The following is a 22933-nucleotide window of genomic DNA, read 5'->3' as shown; positions in this document are numbered from 1 at the left end:
TAACTTAAAGGCAAAAACTACCAGCGAAACTATAAATAAAATAGAACAGAAGAGTATGTTTCTCAGTATATACTGTTTTTTTCCAGCACCAGCAACCTCAGCACTGGTAACTTTAAGAAATAGAAAAATAGAATGTCTTACGGCAAACTTATCTAAAGACAAACTAAGGTGTGTTACTCTCCCTGAAGCTAAACATCAGTGTTATATAACGCGTCAGGGGACGGTACAAAGATGCTTGTTGACTTCTTTGGCTTTAGGGGACAGACGTTTATGAACACAGATGTACGGGGGCTCCTCTGAGGCAAAATAATTCTGAATTTAAGAAGCATTCCCTTTTATTTTTGATGCGTATTTATGTTTTTACTGATATAAAAGACTGACCTAGAAGAATGCACTGAAAGCTAAAACAAAATAAAAGTATATTAAAGTAAGTCTTAGGGAGAACAGTGGGCTTTTGTTTCTGACAGTTACCCATGCTGTAATAATTGTTGATGTCCGAATTAAGTTTTTATGCTCTTTAAAAAAACCAAACAGGAGTTTTAGCTTGTCAGGGGTATGACTCAATAAAAACTGCTTAGTACTACTGTCAGCATGTTTAAACCGGTTTAAACCCAGAAGATGAACCAACGTTTGATCCCTCTGTGCTATTGTTCTTGCAGAAGAAAGTGAATTTCCTGTGGTCTTATGTGAATGACCTCGTAGAGCAGAACCAGGTGCTGGTCGAGACCGTTGAGGATCTGCAGAAGGAAGCTGACAACAAGGTTTCCTGTCGGGGAATGAAGCTCCACGCCTCAGATCCCATCCTGAACGTAAGGTGTTACTTATAAATGTTTTTATAGCAATTTGGTTCAATTAAGTAGTTCACTTATGGCACATTTCCACTGCAGCGGGGTAGCCCCGTTTAAGCGTCCTCGCTCAGGCCTCGGGCTGCCTCGCTGGCCGTCCGAGGCCGTGGCGGATTCCCATTACAGTTTAGCACCTGGGGTAGCAACGCAGTGTAGGCGGGGCATCTGTGCAGAGACATCCTGGAACACTTTCACATTTCGAGTTGTTCCGTCGAGCTCCCGCTGGATTTGATCATCCCCAATGAGATGTAGGAACGTCAAAAAACGCTGTGTATAAAAATGCTGCAAGCTTGCTTCTAGATATATATGCGACACTAGGGATGATCTCGCGAGCGATCTTGTGACGATTCTCTCTGACCAATCAGCAGTCGAGAGTGTTGACGTCATTAGTTCAGCCCTGGCCCTGGCCTGATAGAACCACGATTTTATGGGGCTGGAAAAAGAGGGAAAAAGTACCCGCTAGCCGGTGCTACGCTATATGGAAAGGCCACCAAAAACTGGCCTGGCCGCTTGAGGACGATTTAAGGACGCTTAAATGGGGCTACCCGCTGCAGTGGAAATGCGCCACTAGAAAGAGTATTTTCATTTTCTTTGATATTTCTGTTTTACAGTCTTTTTATGCTATTCATTTCCTTTGTCTTTAAGAGATCTATCTGAATGGATTACACCCAGGGTAACTTGGATAAAAAGTGCTTCAAAGTATACTGTACATATTACCATTCTTTTACTTTTTGGGTATGCGTTTCTCTCAAAATATAGTAACATCTTCATGCATCGGGACCAAATATATCTCATAAAGACAAATATGCATCAATAAAATAAAACCATAAAAAGACTACAACCTTAATTTTTAAAAAATCTAATCCAATCTCTACACCCTGATAAAACCGAGACTCCTTGAGTGTGCCAATATGAATAAAGAGCACAAGAACTTGAAAGCATAAAGTAAAAGAAAGAAGTAACCTTTGAAAGTTTAACAACAGTAATTGATTTGCAAACCCAACTTTTATCCTTGGGATTTTATACAAATAAAGGTCAGGTATTTGGTAATAAGTGAAGCAGCGTATGTCAAAAGGAGGACATTCCTAATCATAAACAACATCTAAATACAAATACCAAAATGCATAAGCACGGCAGAATTAACACAAAAGAGAGAAAACGACAAAGCAAGTTTAAAACGGAATGACAGCTCATGGCTTTCTTTGCTATGCTGCCGTATCTGCCTCCAAGAACATTTCTTTGTGTGCGCTTCTCGAGGCCAAGGCATCTTTGACTTTAGAGAATTCAATCAGCGGAGATCAGACCCTGACTGTGGTTAACAGTTAAGACCATGAGAATCCCTCATTGTTTACACAGAACAATATCAGTGCGCACAATATTGGCAATGTAGAAAAGCATTAAGGACGAGCCTGGAGCCGCGCAACAGTTTCTGTTTTTAATGCCTCGCGCAGTTCTGTTATATGACTGCATGTAAGCTGAAAAAAGTCCTCTCTTATTATTTCTTAAGTTTGTGGCCATTTTCTGGAGGAAACCATGCATTATTATTCATTCTAAGAAGAGTGGAGGTGGGAAGCTGAGAGCAGAAATGCTTTACCAAATGTATTCTTTTGTCCAAGATTGCATCAACACAAGGCAGGACTGCGTGGACATCACCACTTGATGTAGTGGCCGTAAGGTATTGTTATAGTTAGGCCCAGGCTTCATTCAATATTCCCCCTTCTGAGTGAATTTTGCAAACAGAAAAATAATTTCGGCCTTTTATCCATCAAAGTACTTATCTGCTTTTATGGAGAAGGTCAGAGGGCTTGCTTTGTGTGCTCTCTGCGCCGGTCTCAAAGGCTCAGGTAACATAATGCTTTGCACTTCTCAACTCAAAGCTGTCCATTTTAGCGTTCGGAAATTGTATTTTCCTCAATGAAAAATTGCTTAATCAAAAAGCGGAAAAGAAATCCTTGATTTCTCTTCCATAGTGTTTTCTTAGATGCCTTTACTTAATAGTGTGTACAATATTTCCTTGCAAACTATATTACAATACATGCGTAACGAATGGTAAGAATAACCAAGACCTTTAGGAGTTTTCACATGTTCACTGTAATTCAATTGTAGGCAATTCACCAATTTATTTAGCTCTTTGGCAGAATAAAATACAGCTAGAGAGTCATTGGTGAGAAAAATGTGGAAATTGATAAAATGAAATTCTCTCAGCTGACTCCTTTTGTTCATTCAGTTGCACAAGTTCGTTTAGCCGCCAAAAGACACAGTGTGAGGGAAGTGTTGCCGTGCTATCGACCCTGGTTCGGCTTTTGAATCTCCGTTTTCACCCGTCTTAAACGATGCTCTCACTGTCTGTTTCGGTTACTTTGTATGTTTTCAGGGTCTAGATTGGTAAACAAATACAAATAAATGGACTCCTTCACTCAACAGTCTATTAGGATAGCCAGGGGACAACAGTGTGTTTCTGCTCTGATGTCCATAATGTGAAATCCAATCAAATGAAGAGCATTTAGAGCTACTTATGGACCGTTCCACCATGTAAACGATGCAATGAGCTCTGTAATAGGAGCTTAGCTAACGTCTGATTGAATCGTAGTGTATGGTCTTGTTGATGCACAATAGGGTTGAACTGTAATGGACACTAAACAGAGTTTGTTTTGTGGTCATAATATCATGAAATCCAAGGCTTGTGTTCTCTGTTCTAGACTGCTGCAATTAGCCTGTTGACTATATGTCATCCATCCAAGGACAGATGTAGCATCATCATGTTCCCTGCATACTTTATAACCCTGAGTTAAATGGTACTTTGAGAATTATACGGAATGTCTATGTTAATCTGTGGTTACAGGAAATGCTTTCAGTACGCTTCAGTTCAATATTGAAGTCATAGGAACAAAAGTTTTGACTACTGTCCTTACCTGATGAACCCCACCAGCTTCTCCCTGGTCTAAACTTTCTTTAGTCATTCTATGCCAAAGTCCTTGCAGTGAACTTAAATTCATCCTGTCATGTTTCACTGACGCAGGTATTTAAGGATTATTAAAAATCATAGAAAGTTGTTCCAGTTGCAGATAGACTCTAAAACAGCACTCAGAGTATCTGTACTCGTGTTAGGAAGTAGACTCCCAGTCCTTGCGGTGCTCTTTCCAGTATCACTTTCCATAGCTGGCAGATTTTCCAGCCAATGAAAGATGATGGAAAAACTTTCTTTGTCTCATTCGGTTACAATAAAAAGCATTATTATGAGTGCTGAGGAGTTCCTCAAAGAAATGTCCTTTAGTCCTCTGGTTTATACTCTTGTTGGTCATTTTGGCATCTTAAGGATTAGTAATAATATAATACAATAAAATTGGCACTTCCATTGAACTCTATAGCGATGTTTTTTCCACTTGCGTTATTCCAGAGAGGTCAAAGTCACAAGAGCAGCTACAGAACAACTTAGTGGCAAGGATTCAGTATCGTGCTTGAGGACACTTTTGTTGGCCAGATTGTGGGTTTCAATGAGTGGGAAGATGAAGAAAGCACCCTCGTTTTGAGACATATAAAATAGGGAAATGTTAATGACATGGCTCAGTCGGTAGTTGTAGGTTTAACTCTTTAGTCCAGAGCTTTCTGTTATCATTTGGTCCTTTTTAAGTCTTTGGTAAGGTATGTTTTTTACATCCGTTACAGTATCCTGGCTTTTTTGCACATTTTGTTTGTGTGTGTGCGCATTATGTGCAGTCTGTGTGTCTATTGGGTGGATTTCTTAATTCCCAGAGTTTAGCCTCTGGCCTGCGGGGCAGTGTGGGGGACTGCGGAGGCCTGAGGGGGATCAGTGTAGATCAGAACAGATCAGTAGGGATCATTTGGGATCACTGGCCTTGTCTTTGATCTACTCATCCTATCATCTCACCATTCCCACACAATTCTCAAATGATTACCATACCAGGAATATTCAAACATGTTAGTGAACACATTTTTCAGACTGGAGACGTGTGATTCTTGCAAATCACATTGAAAGTGTCCCATATTCTATGCTTGTTAGCTCTTCTTCTTTGTAAAAAACAGGGCTAACAACTTAAACCTAATTTATTTTGTCTTATTTGTATCCGAGGAGAAGCAAATGGTTTATAACAAGTGTCGACTATAAATTTGCCAACTGAAAGTCGGGAAAGACTCCAGCTGTGATGAGTCTCCAATTTTTTGGTGCGATTCACAAAGTGACTATTTATGACATTGCCCATAAACCACAGAACAGGGGCTATAAAAATGCTCCGGAACCAAATGAGAAAAATTGGCCTCATGACTTAATCCATGCTAATGAGGACATCATTTTTCCTGTCATGGGGAGAAACCCTCCATAGAAGCTCTCTTAAGAGCCATTTCAACTACGCAGTGCATAACAAAATAAGTAACTTATGGCGTAGCTGTTGGAGGAAAACTTTAATGGAAATAACGAAAACAGCCCTCGTCTAAGGATGACCACAGCTTTTAGAATTGATACAGTTCTCAGCCACACATCATCCGGATGCATTGAGAATAACAGCAGCTTGGAATAAGTGCGTTTTAACCATGTAGAGAATCTTGCAGTTACAGAGAGACGAACCTTTGTAGGTGCTCCTGCATCGGCTTCAAAATAAGCCACACCTTCCTAAATGCTAAGTACGAAAGAGATCCTTTTTGTTTGCCAAGGTGCGGTGGATCCAAGTCGGGATTTTGTTTAATAGTCTCACTCGCAGAGAGGTGTTTGGGAGCCGATTGGTGCACGTGCTGGAGTGTATCGTTTAGTTATTTTCTGGGTGTAGGAAAGGCCGGATTCCTTCACAGCCTCTTAGGCCAGTACAAGTGTCTTGAAGCGGAGGAAAATATGTAGCATTTTCTCAGCAAATGAAGTAACTTAATTAATTAAGTTGGTATATTGGATTAGCTACAAGTGATTTATATTAGATCAAAGCTGGCTACCTTGTAAGCTCTTCATGTTTTGGGCGTAAAGCAAAAAGGCAGTTGCTCCAAACGTGGCTGACCGTGTGTAGACGTGAGGGACCGGATCAAGTCAATGAGAGAAAGGGGAAACTCAATACAGGTCTGCATTCAAAACAGTCCCTGAACTCTGTGACCTTAGCCGGTCTCTTCCCCCCCCCCCCCTTCCTCACACACTGAAAAACGCACACACACACATATATAGCATTGCTTGGGGCAGAGCTGGTGTGAGAATGAGAGAGTGGGGGAGGTCAGGGGGTTGCGATGGTTGACTATGCTAATGCTGTTGTTAATGACTTTGCTGTGAGTGATAATTGATCGCGTTCATTACCATATTAACTTCTCTGCCCCCACCCTATCCAGAACCCCTCCATTTCCCAGTCTCTCCCCATGCAGTAATGGATGCCCCCGTTTGATCCTTCAAATAATGAACTAATTAGCTTAATTAAAATCAATAGAGGTGCCAATACCGGGTTAGACATCTCATGGATGCCGTCTCTATCTGCAAGGGGAGGAATTTCTGAAGCAGTGGGTGAGGAAGGATGGATGTCAGGAAGTCAAAGGAGCAATACATACACATCAGGAATGGTGGGAAAAGAAGGTGAGGGGCTAAAGGGAGAAAAGTGAGAGTAATACACATTTTTAAGCAGAAATGTAGGTTTTTCCAATACAGGAAAAACAGCTAATATTTGCGACAGACCCTTTTTCTTGCCAGTAAACTATTTTGACATTCAGTTTTTTTTCTGATGTATCGTAAACACGTAGGAACCCAGGGTTGGTAAATATTAGAAAGCAGAGTTGATGTTGTGGATCAGTTTTAAAATAACTTTTTTTTTTCTCGAGTCTTGTGGCTTTTAGAAGATTATTTTAATTGAAAGTTAATAAATTATGGTAATGGTCCAATTCCCTTTCAATGATGAGCTTTGATAATGAGCCGGAGCTATAAATACCTGTAACGGCTGCAGTCTCATTTGACCCGGACATTCATGTGGATTGAAACCTGTCCCACTGAAGACAAAAGACAGATTTGAGTGCTTCTTATGTTTGTCCAGTGGGAAAGGGGACTAGAGGGGCACAAAAAAGACGAACGAGTTATTAAGAAATAGAATGAGAAAAGAAAAGGTGAGGTGCAAACACAAAGAAGGCGTAAATGGGATGATGGAGTTGCAATTTCTATGATGGTTAAATGTACAAATTAGTGGACAAGGGCGAAGACAAGAAAGCATGAAAGAAAGAGACATATCCGAGGAAAGGAGGGAGCCACAGAGAGGGGGAACTAAAAGAGAGAGGGAGAGAGGGAAAGAGGTTCCTAATGCTGATTTATGAGTGCTTGACGGTCGTTAGCTGGAATAAATGGCTTGTAGGAGTGGCTGCAGCATTACTCCCTGTACAGGATACTAAGTGCATTGTAAGGTCAGCCATAAGGCCAAACTTACATATGTAGTGCTCTGCCCTTGTAAACCTTTGTTAATATATCAGCTACAGGATGGGACTGTAACTAGTCCATCTGATACACCCGGGTGACTGCGACTCCCTAACCTGCATGCTAATACATTTTGATTTTGAGACCAAAGTTTAATGGACACAACTTTTATAGTTGGACACAAAAATCAAACGCACCTACTGTGTTTGGTGGTAACGATTTGCTTTTGCCAGAAAATGTATTTAACAAGTATAAATTATCATGATTTGATATCTTAATAAAATATTTATATACGATTTGATGACTCGGATGATGATTCAGAGTCTTGGCCAGGATTGCCTCGGCTCTCAACATTAATCTTTGCTAATAAAAATAATAGTTATTTGCCCCCACTGGTACAGGTTATGCTAACGCTTAGCATTTTGTGCTGATAAAAATAATCTTTATTTGCCGCTCGCTACAGTCCATGCTAATTCTTAGCATTTGGGGCGATATCTTGCAGAATGAACTTGCAAGCCATTAGCTTCTTCCAATGGTTCAGAGGTTAAGTTCATAAAAAAAAGGTTATCATGCAAATGTTTTGCACATTCTCTACACAAGGCAGACATCTGCTATTGTGGGTTAGGTATACTCCCTCATTAGGTTATAAGAAAGGTGTATTATATGGACTTTGTGTCTCCTTGAACCCTTTTAGAATCAAGTCTTGCATTGCTGTTAAACACAACTCCACTCTGCATATTTCAAGATAGGACAAAATCTTTTTTCAGAAGATTTCATAAGAAACGAATGTAGAATTCAAAACTGAATAAAATGGTCCGTGTACTGATTGTACATTGTTGTATGTCCCGTGCCTTTAAAGTATATTTTCAATATGAAACACGCGCTGTATATAAGGCATTAGATGTGAGTATGTTTTTCCTGCAGGCTATCATCATAGTTGCATCACTTTACACTTGCATCAAGCTCACTCTGGACAAAATTAAAGTCCACATTTTTAGCACGCACTCACTATAAACATGCATCTCTTGACATAGCAGAAGAAGACGCTGGCGTGTTGCTTCTAGTCACCGTCACCACGAGTCGCATTATCTTTTTTTTCTTTATATTCCTCGCTTTCTGTTGTGATCTGGTGACTCACGCACACATGTTCCTGCTTTAGTTGTTTCTCCTCTGTTGCTTTTCAGTTGACCTAGCTCCAGACAAAAGGAATGGAGGGGAGCAGAGAAATGGAATGATTGCGTAAATGGAGGGCTATTTTCAGATAGAAAAGAAACAAGAAATGCAAAAGTGAGGAGGGGAAGGGGGGAAAGAAGAGGCGTGGGTGAGGGGCAAGTCGATGAGACAGGAGGAGACACGAGAATTTGACGAGGCTGGAAACAAAAGGCAAACAAAAGTAATTCACAGCGATTCTGTGAAGGACTCTTGCTGGAATGAATTTGTTTCCCTTTTTCTTTCATACAGTAGAAGCACTGCTTGCATTTCTACTTTTAATATGAGCAGTCTTCAAGTAGTCTCTCTCGTATTGCTCTGCCACTCCTGCTGTCTTTCCTTCATGTTTGTATTAACTAGCTAAGTGATGTGATGCAACATCCATGTAATGGTCTCTGTTTTTCTCTGATTCGACCATTACTTTAAGCATCAAATATGTAGTCAAATGTCTAAGAACAACTAGATGTGTATAAAGTTATGCACATATTTTATCCCAAGTGTTTCCAATTTGTTTTAAACACAGAAAAATCCCCCCATAATTTTGTATATGCAATGTATCCTTTGATGGACATATTTAGTCTTTGTGATGTGTACGAGTTGTGGTTTTATGTCAGAAATAGTTTTTTACACAATTTTAAATCATATTTTTATGCAGATATTTGCCGTTTTTAATTAGATGACGGGTTATAGTCATCAAATGTCAAGTTATCAGAACACAAGCCGAGTAAACTAAAGCAGGATTTGAATTCCATTGGTGAAGCACAGATTTTTCTGGTGATACTGCTTTACTTATTGTTTTGTACTGGTTCAAGTCACCAGGTCTGTTTTCTATAGATAGGAGGAGACCTCTGGATAATTTGGCTTCCTGTAAAAAGCTTTTGTCGTTTTAATTGAGACACCCCTTTTGGAAAATGGCAGATTACGCTTTTAATAGCATATTTCCTCACCACTGTTAAATGGGATAGTTGCATTGAACACACACACACACACACACACACACACACACACACACACACACACACACACACACACACACACACACACACACACACACACACACACACGCCCTCCCTCTAACAAATGAGTTTACCGTGGTCACAACCTTCACAGAGCTCATTATCATAGATTGCAGGCCTTTTCATAAAGCGGAGACCACTGGTGACTGATTACTAGCTGGATGGTCATACACACATACATATATACACACACACACACACACACACACACACACACACACACACACACACACACACACACACACACACACACACTGATCCGTAATGAGACCTTATTCCGGACACCCCACCCAGCTGCCTGTAAATTACAGCCGCCACTCTGCCATACATACTTAATCAGCTAATGTTTTTTTATTCCTTTATTATTAATTTGCTCCTGTTTCTGATTTATCTAAAGCGCTCTGCATCACACCAATATTTTTGTCTCCTTTACAGTTCAGAGAGGCAGAGTAGGCCGTGTGCTTATTCATGTACTTAGGGGATTGCATCTGTAATGAATGGACTGGCTGTTTAGGCATACACAACACAGCCTACTACTCACCTTAATAATGTAAGCAGGTCGTAACTCCTGCTAACCCAAGGGTATATAAGGCACGCATATACACACACACACACACACACATTTGCTCACCCAAACAGCCTACCTGAATGAGCCGCTGACCTCTGCTTATGCCAGGTCTTCTCGCTGTCACATTGCAGCTGCATTGGAATATGAATGTTTTCTGATTGGAGGAGAAAATCTTTTGTGTGTTTGTATGTTGTTTAGTACACACGTATTTAAGCCCACCTTATTTGAATAAGCAACGGTACACCATAAAATCCTTTTAAAAAGAAACAGGATTTTAGTGCTTAAACATTTTTTTCCCGAATAAAATCTATTGTTCACTTGAAATCCTTATTTTGGGTTTTGTTGCTTGCAAACGATGGGTAACGTGAGGGATAATTGGAGAGTAGAGTGCTGGTGTTGTCAGAAAGCATTAATTAGCGTCATCTAAAATATTTTATCTTTGCTTAAACTATAACATGTGCCTAAAAATAGCAAGTTATTCACACAGCAGATATAAAGGTAGTCGGTCTTTCTTCAGCATGCAGTACATGTTAACTTCACACAACATACATAAGATACATTTCAACTTTCCATCTGCACCAGCTCCCTTTTAGATGCACCTCTACCCCATATTCTGCATTCACGTAAACTCGAATTTGCACACATACCATTACTTAACACTAGCGTATGCATAATTGAAAGACACGCTTATATTTAGAGCACACACACACAGGACTGCGTTGACCTGTGAGTCATTGCTCTCGGCATTGATTTCCTTTTCCCAGAGTGACCCCTGTCACCACAGCAATAGAGTGGCCGATATTTCACCAGAACTGCTGGGTCTCTCTCTCAAGCCCCCCCCCCCCCTCTTTCTGTAAGTCTGACTCTTTATCTCTCTGTACTTCCCACTAACTCCCTCCACACATCTCCTAATTTGCTCTCCAATAATAGTCCTGATAGTAATCAAAAAGCTGGGCGACTGTAATTGTAAGGCTTCATTCATGTTGTAACATTATCTTATGTACAGTAACAGTATGAGTTGACCTTACAAAACCAAAATTGTGAGCTATATTTTTCAAATCTCCTCCACTAACCAACGTTCAGTCACAAAGAAACACAAAGAGTTATTCAGTATCACAAAGCGAACAGTAGTCTCTGTGTGTTTAAGTATGCTCATGTACTCTTTATCTATGAACTCAACTTTCTCTTCAATTCAATGGCCTTCTTTCAGAGCGAGTGACTTCCTGTGCCACTATTGCGTCAAATGCTTTTATCCCCAAACCGGACAGCTACATTAAGTCATTAGAGTAATCATAATTCAATTAGATTTTAGATTATTTTCCTCTTTATTTGATTTTGTCATCTTTTTTTAATTAGATTTTTGTTATTTGTGTTCCGTTTTGAAAAAGAGGAAAGCAGACTTTTCCCTTGAATTAATCGTTTTTTCAGTCTCAAACTGAAATGAAGACCTTGTCTTTTGCTGCCATGGTGTTTAAGAGGCTTCAAGTTGAACATTTCTTAATCTCCTCATGTCTGTGACTAATGAATAATAATTGCTGTACATGCCCCATGTGACTCAATAATGTGGATGTAATTTCATATCTCCCCCAGGTGTCTGAGGCTGATCTGAGGACTTTGTTTCTGGATGAGCTTGTTGGACCTGCGGCTAACATCCCACACAGGTATGTGTAGTTACAGCCACACTCAGATTCCCCCTCATCAACAAGGCTTTTTTCCCCAGGTAAAAGTTTACCCTCGACTAAAATGACTTCTAACTTCTTAAGAATAACTTTATGAATCGCCCACACACACATGCAGGTCCCAGTGTAGATAGAGGTAACAGAGTCGGCCTCGGGGACTCTGCCTCTCCTCGGGGGGGGGGGGGGGGTTGAGCTCCTCGGGGAGTCGCTGGAACATCTCTGTCCCCCTTGGCAATATGCAAATCCCTATATGATATTTCCCACCATGCAGAGCTCCAAGGCCCCTGAAGACTTGTTCTGTTTCTACTTTCTGGAAAGGCAGATTTTCATTCTAGGTTTTTGCACATTTTGACAATGAAAGAAGCATTTTCTGAATCTAAATGGTCATCCTCATACATATGTGCCTATTCCAGATGTTTACATCCTTAGCTAGACGCCTGGACTCACCAAATGAGTCAACTTTTATATATGTTGAGCTTCGGCTGGAAAGTAACTTCCTTTAGCAGCCGAGCAAACTCTGATTTTGTCATTAAAAGTATCCTGCAGAAAAAACATTGAATTAAATTTACCTTATTTTGCAACCATACACATTAACACTACTTTTTAACCTCAATTTTCCATTGATGTCTTGCACTGACAGCATTGATAATATATAGCATTATAAACCTGAATACTGTAAATGTAATGGGGTAAAAACAATATTTGCCTCTGAGACGTAGAGTAAATGGAAATACTTTGATGAAGTACCTCACCAAAGTATTTGAGTAAATATACTTTGTTACTGTAAGTGACAACATGGATAATAATACATTTCTGTCCTAGACTACATTCTAGAAGTTGGCATTGTAAGGTTTAGTGTGATTACATGAAATAAATCAAATGCCTTGCAAACATAAAATTCCATTCAATATTGTTTTATTCAGAAGCTGTAATATGAAAAATAGGAACACAGGCGAATCCGGTTCGACGTTACCAGTCAGTAGTTTGACAGCTTGCAGTGCTGCCAATTAAACTTGAGCAGGAATTGGTGGTCTGGCACAATTTGGCACAATTGAGTTTGCGGCTGCGGTTTCTTTGCCGTTCCTGCGAGAGGCACCGAAGGGCGTGATGGATCCTCCGTCAGCGTGCCGGCTGTCAGAGGCGCGGGGATTTGCATCACACCTTGAGCGTTTTAAATGGCTGCACATATTATAATAATAAAAAAAATGAAATGAGTAAATCAGGACTCATGACAGGCAGGTTGAAACAGTGGGTGAGTGTGTGTGTTTCTTGCCACCAGCGTCAACATTAAACACATCAGATTGAAGCCACCCTCCAGGGTAGCATCACTCAGCCAGGTGTGTGTGTGTGTGAGTGTGTGTAAATGTGAGCATGGTGAAACCTAAGTCTTTTATCTACTTTTGTTTTTCCTCTGGTTTTTTGTTTATCTACAGATTTATTTATATATTAAAGCTGTGCAGAACACACTCTCACACACAGATTGATCTATCGATGTATTGATGTGTGAGTGGGTGTCAGTATTTTATTTTCCCACTTCCTTCCCATTGTTTAATTATTTCCCCTAGTATGATATCCTGCAGAGTTGTTCACACTTGAGTTAGTGCTGTTTTCCTTTGCCAAAAACAGTCAAATGCTGAAAGTTAGTTAGGTAAAAAGAAAAAGCTTTGACAGAATATCCTGATTCTCATTTGGGACCGGTAGGAACTTACTTTATTTCCACTCCGGCACTATCCCTCAGTGTAACTGTTCTAATTCAACTGAAAACTTTTCTTTGTTCTGAAGTGATAAGATATTTAGGCTTGGGAGACTGGAGCTTCATTATTGCTACATTATTATTTCCCTGCTTGTGTTGCTATTGTCCAGCTGTTTACCCGACAGTCTCCCGATTCTTCTCTCCCCATTTATTTTGTATTGTTCAAGGTCTCCAGAAGATGCCCATTGCTTTGTATCTCTGACTCTATTTCTCCACTCTGTTTCTCTCCCTCTCTCCCACTTCTCTCTCAGGACGGGAGGAGGATATGTCTCTTTTTCTCCATATTGACTTTCCCAGGTCAGGCTCCTCTTCTCCTATTAGGCCAAGCTAACTGATCAATACGCCGGCCTGGTGGGCTGCTGTGTGGACATGCAGACAGGCAGACACAGCGGGCCGTGCCCCGGCCAAGTGCCACGCTCATTAACACTCACACAGCAGGAAATATACAGCATACATACCAATCACACTCTCTCAAAAAATGGATTTATATATACATTTCATAATAATACAGCTGATTCTAGAAACAATTCAAGATTCAAAGATTGTTTTTGTCATATGCAGACTAGCTAGGCAAACAAAAAATATTAAGACTCCTCCAACAGTGCAACACACATTATACTTAAGACATAAGAAGTGCAAGTCGAACAATGGTGCGAGATAAATGCAGGAATAAGCAACTATATACATAGAATAAAAATGAACAGAAAGTTAAATGCAACTCCTACATTTCTACAATCTGTAATAAAAAAACTCTGAACACAACTAATGCCAAAATCAATCAACCAATCAATCATGTATAAATCTATAAATCGTCATGCACTTGGTGGCTTCCCTGTCAAATGTGAAGATGCAACTCCTCTCCTCTCCTCTCCTCCCCTGCTGTTTTCTCAGCTGGTGAGTTGTGACATCTGCAGTGCTGCATGGATAAGCAGCTGCCAGAGATGGAGGGGGGGGGAGTGCCGTGGAAGACAATGCAGGAGAGAAGGCAAGAAGAGGGAGGGGCGCAGGGCACTGTCAACCAGCAACAGTTAGGTGTACAGCAGGGGGAGACAGGGTGGTGTGTGTGTGTGCCCATGCACATGTGTGTGTGTGTGTAAATGGCAGCGTGCCAGGCGGTGCCATCTGGCTGCTTGACAGAGCTCTTCTCATTAACAGGGGGGTTAATTGCTGTGGCAGCACCCAGGCTGTGTCAAACATCACCCTGGGGACACGGAGGCAACAGACGATCTACATGTTTGTGTACGCACACGCACAAATGAGTGTGTGTTTAAGCATTAAACACGGCACTGGGAATCTAAAAGCGCTTTTCTCTACGTAAAAGTGTTAAACAGCAGCCTGCAGTAAATTAGCCGTGGCATATGAAGAGGGCAGCGGAGGGGACCCACCTGTGTCCTGTGTGGTGTGCATGCGTGTGTGTGTGTGTGTGTGTGTGTGTGTAAGTGTGTGTGTGCTTGTTGTGCAAGTATGCCAGGCTACATGCATGTTTATATTATTCTTATGAATTATGTCTTGTTGCTGTAATGATGTAGAAAGAATTGGGTTTACACAGCCAATGTCTATAGCCCTGAGGGCAAAAACATACAGGCACAAACACACACAAACACACACACACACACACACACACACACACACACGGCAGGGGGAAGGGGTGGCAATTTGCATGTTATTACTGCATATTCATGACTAATTTTGTTAGCCTTGCCTAATAGGCCTGAGTGACAGCTTGAGATATCGAGAGTCGACTTTAATATCACACACACTCACGGTGACACACACACATACAGACACACACCCTGCTCTCTGTCCGCACAGTAATCATAACAACACTTAGGGCTCTAAATCGGAATTCCCTGTTCATCTGTTGGTTTGACATTGTGTCATTTGTTTAGCACAACTGCTTTATTGTATATAACAATATGGTAAATCATATAACCTCATTTGTTACATGCATAATCATGACCTGATATGCACCCACACATGCACACATATTCACACATTAAATCACATGAATACATTTGCATTGTGACTTGTTGCAGGTCACATTGTTTTTGTATTAATTTCCCGAAAACTAGTGAAAAAACTATAAAATGCAGCCTCGACCTGTCGTATTAAATTCAGTCTCATCCATTAACGGTGCAGAAAATAGAACCTTACGTACCATTAAGTAATACAAACTGTGCTTATTTTCTTGGATTTTTCAATCTTTGTTGACTTCAAAGCTGGGTGTGTGTGCATATGTGTGTTTAATAAGAATACTTGGGCAAGACAAAGTGATGTTCCTTATCTCAGCTAGTGAGTGTTTTCTGTCGTGCACACAGCACTCTAACCATCCCACTGTGAAGGTGAAAATAAGGATGAAATTGGCTGCAGTTGCTTTTCATTCAAAAACCCTCTTTCCATTTACAACTAGTTCCCATTTCAAACCATTCGTCATTTAATAATCTCTACTAAATGTGGGCTGATTTTAAGTATTTCTTCAAAGAACTGAAAGGAAAATAAGTTTTTCAAATGCTAATGTGTAGACCAAGCTTTTCCCTCCCTTAAAAAGGCCCTAAAATAATCATGTTTTAATGCAACTGTAGAAGGATTGCTATTTGTGCATATCTTTGGGGAAAGATTGTCTTTGTCCTCACATTTATATACATAATAAAGGCTTCTCTGCATGCTTAGGAGTACACTTAACATTCTTTTTTAAAACAGATTTTCTTAGTGAAATGCTCGGCAAAGTGATAATTCATAACAAAGGAACACTGTAGTTAGAGTGGAATAAAAAAAAAGGGAATAGATAGCGCGGCAGCACACACTCCATTCCCTTTTAGATGCAGAAACAGACTGTAATCTAAAGTCAGTTTGTTCACACTCTCCTCTGTGGCTTTTACTCCATTTGACTGAAAAGTTTTTTTTTTTCCTGAAGTGAAAGATTTAACTCTCAGCGCTCTCTATCCACTCACATGTCACTTTTGTCAAATCTTGCCTTTCCTTCCCTGCTTGCTGCGAACGTGTAGACACGCTTGATCAAATGTGAGTTTAACATTTTTAATCTGCGCAAAGTTTCATCAGAATAACTCATCTCAGGAGGCTGGTAAATATGAATGTGTGTGTGAGTGTGTGTGTGTGTGTGTGTGAGTGAGATTGTGAAGAGTACTGCAGAATTGTGTGATCTTTTTTTCTTTCTCCTTCCATCTTGGGTGTGTGACAGCTGTCACTGGTGACTCAGAAAGGTGTCTGGGCAGAGTTAACATATTTTCACTGCCGGAATACACACACACACACACACACACACACACACACACACACACACACACACACACACACACACACACACACACACACACACACACACACTCCAGTTGCTCTCACCTAGCACAAATTTCACCAGGCTCAGCATCTCTTTGCTTCTCTTGAATTAGATGTTTCTCATAAAGCACATATTACATTTTGTACACACGGCATGCTGTTCATATAGTGGATTGCTTATTTATATATTACTTTAGGTCAGAGAGCATTACATGAATTAATAAAGCATCTTAATTACAGTAACTGTCAAGGTTGACTTAGCTTTGTCTCATTTTAAATGCAGTAAACCAGGATCAAGAGTGGCCTTGAAGATAACGACTGTATTGAGATCATATAAAGATATTTAACATATTCAATACACATACTGGAAATGGTACCTGGGAATATACTGGCAGCTTACATTGAATATAATTACAGGAAGTGAGCCACCACTACAACCTGTTTTTGAATTCCCCGTTTTTTCCTGTTATTATTTGTCATTTATCTTCGTCTCTTTTCTTTTTCTCTCTGTTGTTCTGCTCCAGCGCTGTCTCCTTGGTTCAGATCACATCGGAGTTAGAAGACTTGAAAATCCAGTTGCAAACCAAGGACATGGTCATCTGTGATCTGGAGAGGACGCTCAGAGAGAATTCCCAGCAGAAGCAAAAGGTAATCAACCAAAGGTATTTCAAACTACAGGATCACTCACTACACAAAATGTCATCTAGATATTGCCCAATCTTTTGACATCTGCTTTATTATTAAGATCATTTAGCTTTCTTAATATTTCCTATTTCTCAAATGTAATTGAATACAGTTCATTGCATACACCTGCATGCTATTTGGTTCAATCAAGTGTTTTCCGTACATGAGACAGACATGAACAAAGAAACTAATTCCTATCATTTTAGCCTATTATTTTCATAGCAGTTTTAAGACTGCCCACACAATTAAATGACTTGTTAAGGTGATTTCTCTGCAGAGTGCTTGTTATTGTTTAGAAGGCTGTCTGAGGAGTGGAGTTTTTCTTTTCTTTTTACGATATTGGTTTGGCAGCTGTGCTGGAAGCGCTCCATGTGCAGCCAGGTTTAACAGGAAGCCGAGGCGTGTGTGATGAATTACCGGCATATCTCAGAGCCGGGGGTAACAAACATGGCGTCGCCGGCCGGGATTAAAAGGGAGAGTTTTTTTACGGCCTTCCCACACCTCCTTACAGGGTGTCACTAAATTATACCCACCGCTGTTTTACTGTCTTCTGTGGCTTACGGTTAAGACACGCGTAAATACACACAGGCTTGCAGAAATGCACACACACATACGCACGCATGCATTTGTGCTTGTGGTAAACCCGGCTTGTTGGTTGTTTATGTGTGTGTTGGCTGGTTACTGTTTGTTTATGCTGCTTGTGAGTTGTCTCATTTGCACTGCAGCTAATTAGTGGTTTGTGTGATTACACAGCCTAAGAGAAACAAGCGGAGTAACTGGAGCTTGTTCTGTTAATTATATTTTCAACAAATGTTGATATATCTTTTCATTCTGCCTGTGTTTCCGTTTAACTGGTACATCTGCAATGCAGATGCACGGATAGATCTTTTGGCACAGACTCGTGTACACACACACTTAATAAAGTCTCATCTCTGTTCGTTAGCAGTAAGCCAGTTTGTGTATAACGCAAAACATTCCCAGAATCTGACATCTATGAGGCCCAATTAAAACAAATGATATCCGTAGCAATGGAAATAAAGGCATGTGTACAACGTTATCCCTTTGAATGTGTCAGTGTAGAAGGGTTTCATCTTTAATGATATGGGAATGACTAACGTGGTTGAAGTGTTTCCTTTACATAACCCATGCCGTTATCCTCTCTGTGACCTGGTGGCTCCTCTTTACAGTCTGACCCTGACCTGTCTCGTAAAAAACAAAAAAAGTGTAGAATTCAAGTAAAAAAGGCTGTTTTACTTTAGCCGTTTTACTAGCTATAAACATGTATGTCATGGTATATGACAATCTACAATAACTACTAAAAGTTGTTTAACAAAAGAGTTGAATAAATGATTACTGAATATAGATAGATAGATAGACTCATCTTCCTCTGAGATAATGTTTAACTGTTGAACTCCCTCCGGGCCCAGACTGCAGCCCAGACACTGGAGAGCCGTGAGAGGCTGGAGCTCCTGCAGAGCGAGCTCTCATGTCTGCATAGGATCCACAAAGACAACATGAAGGAGATCACAGAGAGAGGCGTCTGCATCACCAAACTGCAGGCGGCCTCTGAGCTGCTGCGACTACAAGAGGGCACTGACACACGCACTCAGGTGGGCACAGTGTGGAGCAAGGATTCAGATCTTTTGCTTTTACATTGTACAACAATGTTCAAATGCTCCATTGGGAGTGTTTGAACTCTGAATTGTAATCAGATGCGCCAGCCTCTCACTGCTCTCAAGTAAGATCACTTAAGCTAAATTAATTTATAGCAACAACAAAAGTTGGGGAACAAAATGTACCCTGACTGATATTTTATTATATTCATTATATATACAGTATATGAATAATCTTGACCCGAAACAAAGCAATTAATAACACTTGAAATTGAAATTAATGAAAGAAATTACTGCATTAGAATTGTATTAAGTACTGCAGTTCATATCCTAATTATGTACAAGTTTGTGTCTAAAGTAAAAGCACAAATTCAGGAGTAAAATGTACCCTTTGAGTGTATTTTATTATATTTATAAAATATGTTTTTTGAACAATCATGAACTGCAAACAAGCTAATTTGTAAATCTAACATGTGTTGTATTAGCAATCTAAAGCAGCATTCAATATAAATACTTTGAGCTGTTTAAAATGATGTTGCCTAGCAATGGACCTCTTGATGTCTTCATTTGAGAGGAAGTGACTTGCACCTCATTTGTTTTTACATAATACACCATGTGACTGCCTTCACCTTTTTCCTGACTAGCTCTCCAAGCTGGATGAAAGAGCGAGGAAGCTTCAGGAGGAACTTGGGAGGAAAGAGGAGGAATGGAGGCAGAGAGAAAACGAGCAGAAGCTGAAGTATGAAAAGGCCCGTGCTCAGGCTGTTGGACCGTGGGCCAAAAAGGCAGATGTCCTGAAATCTGAGGCGAGTTGACATATGATCTATTGTTTTAACCAAACTCCACAATGGGTCATAAGTACACGTGGCTGCATGTGATATTATTTACTTGCTTCCTTCGTTCGAATTGTTGTGTATGAAATGATTCTCTTTCCCCCGTGAACTCAAAATATCCCCCCCTTCATCCACAATTAAAAGATGACTCAAATCATTCAATTGCAATTTTAATAATGTTTAGATAAAGTTTCTCCTTGTTTGAACTCAGAATATTTTCATTTTTTACTTTTTATTCTCCAGGCTCTGACTTAGACGGACAACTTTAAGTCTTATTTTTTATGATACAGCTTTCCTAATTGAGCAGTTTGTTTACTTACAGCTCGACACAAGACAGCATATTTACACGCGCTTACGCAGACTTGTACAAAAAAAGAAAAACAGAAAAACACTTCACCTTAATTCAGACCTCAGACACTCTCCTCCCCTCCACCCCCCTCCTTCCTTCCATCCTGCCATCTCGCCACAACCGCTCCAAATTAATCTGCAAAATATTGATTTGAGGAGCGTGGGGGTGGGGGGTGGAGGGGGGGTTGCACGATTGCGGCCGCATATTAATACGAACGGGCCGCTCTTCGTCTCTCCTCTATACTTTAAGATCCTCATATCTTCATAATTGATTAATGTTCCTTTGTGAAGTGGGGATGAATAATACATTAGTGGGTCTGCTGCACCCTCAGGCTGATGAGAAAATGTTTAATTTCAGTAAATGTAGCGCTGCCTCTCTCTTTCATTTTCCCTCTCTGGTTATTTGTGAGTGTTGGAGTGTGTTTGTGAGTTTTCACTCGCGAGCCGGAGACTAGAGGAGTGTTGTTGATTTGCTCCTTTCGTGTTTACTGTCGGCTCGAAGTGCATGTTAAGCATCACAAACAAAAGGCGGCATCTGCATTTGTGAATGAATAAATTGGTGGAATGAGCGCAGCATTGTTCCATTAACTCATATAACTGTTACAAGCTGTTTGCCATCAGAAGAAGAAATCAGCCCTTTGGACATCTCTGCACACGTTACGTCAGAACGCCCTGCGAACATCGGCTGCTACGGTGTCCGTCGGCAATCAGTGAGAGCATGCAAATGTTGTATAAACCCTCCTGATGGGGACAAGAGGCTCTTCAGCAGCCTGGAAAGGTGCCAGGATGGTGACATATGTCTGTCGCTGTGACTGGCTCTGTTAAACAATGCTAATTATGCTAAACACGTGCTAATGATGATGATTAAGGGGTTTAAGAGCTACAGCATGGCATGTTGCGTGTGGACGGGTGGGGTGTCTGGCACCTGATGGTGAGCATCTGTGGGTAGAATAAATAAATGAAGCATACACACACACACACACACACACACACACACACACACACACACACACACACACACACACACACACACACACACACACACACACACACACACACACACACACACACACACACACACACACACACACACACACACACACACACACAGAGACAGACACACACACACACACACACACACAGAGACAGACACACACACACACACACACACACACACACACACACACACACACACACACACACCCACAGGTCTCTCTTCATGCCTACTTAGCCTCGCTTCATTTTCATTTTTGAACTTGTGCCAATGATGATCTATACACAGGCACAGCTTCATCCGTACACACTGAGCGCTAATTGAATAAATAATTTGTATCCGTTAACAAGCAGCCTAATTAGTTATGCTAATCAGCCTAGATAACCCAATTAACCTCATAGAGTGTGTGTTTATGTGTGGGTGTGGATTTCTCTGCCTGAGAGCATATCAGAGACACTTAAGAAAACACATTTGCCTAATTAACTCTCAATGACATAATCAAGCATTTCAGTTTTTTTCATGACTTTATTGTTCTACTTTTGAATGCCGGATAATAGCCTTTCCACACCAAAGGAATACATGGGATTTAATTCATGTTAACGGTGTTTTCCACATATGAGAGGATAAATGCCGTTATGCACATTTCTGTTTGCCTTGTGCCAGTTAGATCCACATGGACATGTATATTTTTACAATTATTATGGTAGTTTAAAAAGAGTGTATATTTTTTCAGGGAATGTCTGCCTGTTCCATTAGTTTATGTCCTTGGAAATACAATTTGGCCTCAAGTTCTCTCCGTTTATTTAAAACCTTCAGTCAGCGTTCCCATCCTAATAGTGAGCTGTGTTTCCTCTCGTTTAGCTTCACCACTCATTATCCGGGCCATGTGGAAGAGACAGTGTTTAGAGAGGAGAGGGGGAGAGAGAGAGGGAGGGGGGAAAAGAGAAAACGCCAGCTCAAAGCCCAAAGATAGAGGGAATGAATGAGTGACTGAAAGAGAAAGAATGTAGATTTTCTTTGAACCTGACCACAGCTCCTTGTGCGTCTAATGAATGCTGGGAAGCTAAGGGAGGGAGACACCCAGACAAGACTGTCTTTGTTGTGCCTATGCGAGGGAGAGAGTCACACACAGATAGACGTACAGAGAGAGAGAGAGAGAGAGAACACAACAGATTTATGTCTTACAGGAAGTCTCCCAGATTTGTGGTGTCGCACAACCGCCTACCCGAGTCAACTCCATGCTCTGGCTTTTAATCAACAGTCAGAGTTCATGCGTACACACACTTGTATTTACTGGGTGTTCATGTTCATGGGTGTATCTGTTTGGCTCTCTGGCACGGTTCTCTGCACCTGTGTTTGCATAGGTGCGCCAGTGTTTGCATATTCTTCAATTAAAACATAACCTCAGAATGTTTTGACATGATAATAAGAGTTACAAGGTGTGTCGAACAAGTCTTACAGTCACCTATACATACATTCATTTGGATTACCTTTTTTAAAATTATTATTTTAATTACTTTAAACAGTTTAAACAAATACTGAAATTACTATGACCCGGGGCCACTTTTACAAAATGACAGGAAGCCACAGGCCATTTAATAAACTAACATGTATAATACTTTTTAAGATTTTTAAGAATTCCTAATTTTCTAATTAAACTTTTTCTAATCATAGCTCTATTATTCAGTTTGGACATTTGTATTTGCAATGTAACA

General features: G+C 40.5%; 1 protein-coding gene across 12 annotated transcripts in view; it reads left to right on the top strand.

The window, feature by feature from the left end:
• LOC307026563 (uncharacterized protein) overlaps nt 1-22933 on the top strand; it is a 117352-nt gene that overhangs the window by 1676 nt on the left and 92743 nt on the right. For 11 of the 12 annotated variants that reach the window (XR_013804402.1, XR_013804403.1, XR_013804404.1 and 8 more), the window contains exons 2-6: nt 660-809; nt 11608-11678; nt 17271-17394; nt 18858-19040; nt 19688-19849. Coding sequence is in view for 8 of the 12 variants with exons in the window: in XM_079662058.1 (XP_079518184.1) it covers nt 660-809; nt 11608-11678; nt 17271-17394; nt 18858-19040; nt 19688-19849 (690 nt within the window). In the remaining 4 variants the exon portion in view is untranslated. Of the gene's footprint in view, nt 1-659; nt 815-11607; nt 11679-17270; nt 17395-18857; nt 19041-19687; nt 19850-22933 lie in introns of those variants that run through there. The other variant, XM_079662062.1, reaches the window with a different exon arrangement.

The sequence above is a fragment of the Notothenia rossii genome, assembly GCF_949606895.1.
Source record: "Notothenia rossii genome assembly, chromosome: 12".
Lineage (NCBI taxonomy): Eukaryota > Metazoa > Chordata > Actinopteri > Perciformes > Nototheniidae > Notothenia > Notothenia rossii.
This window is presented reverse-complemented; position numbering and strand designations above follow the sequence as displayed.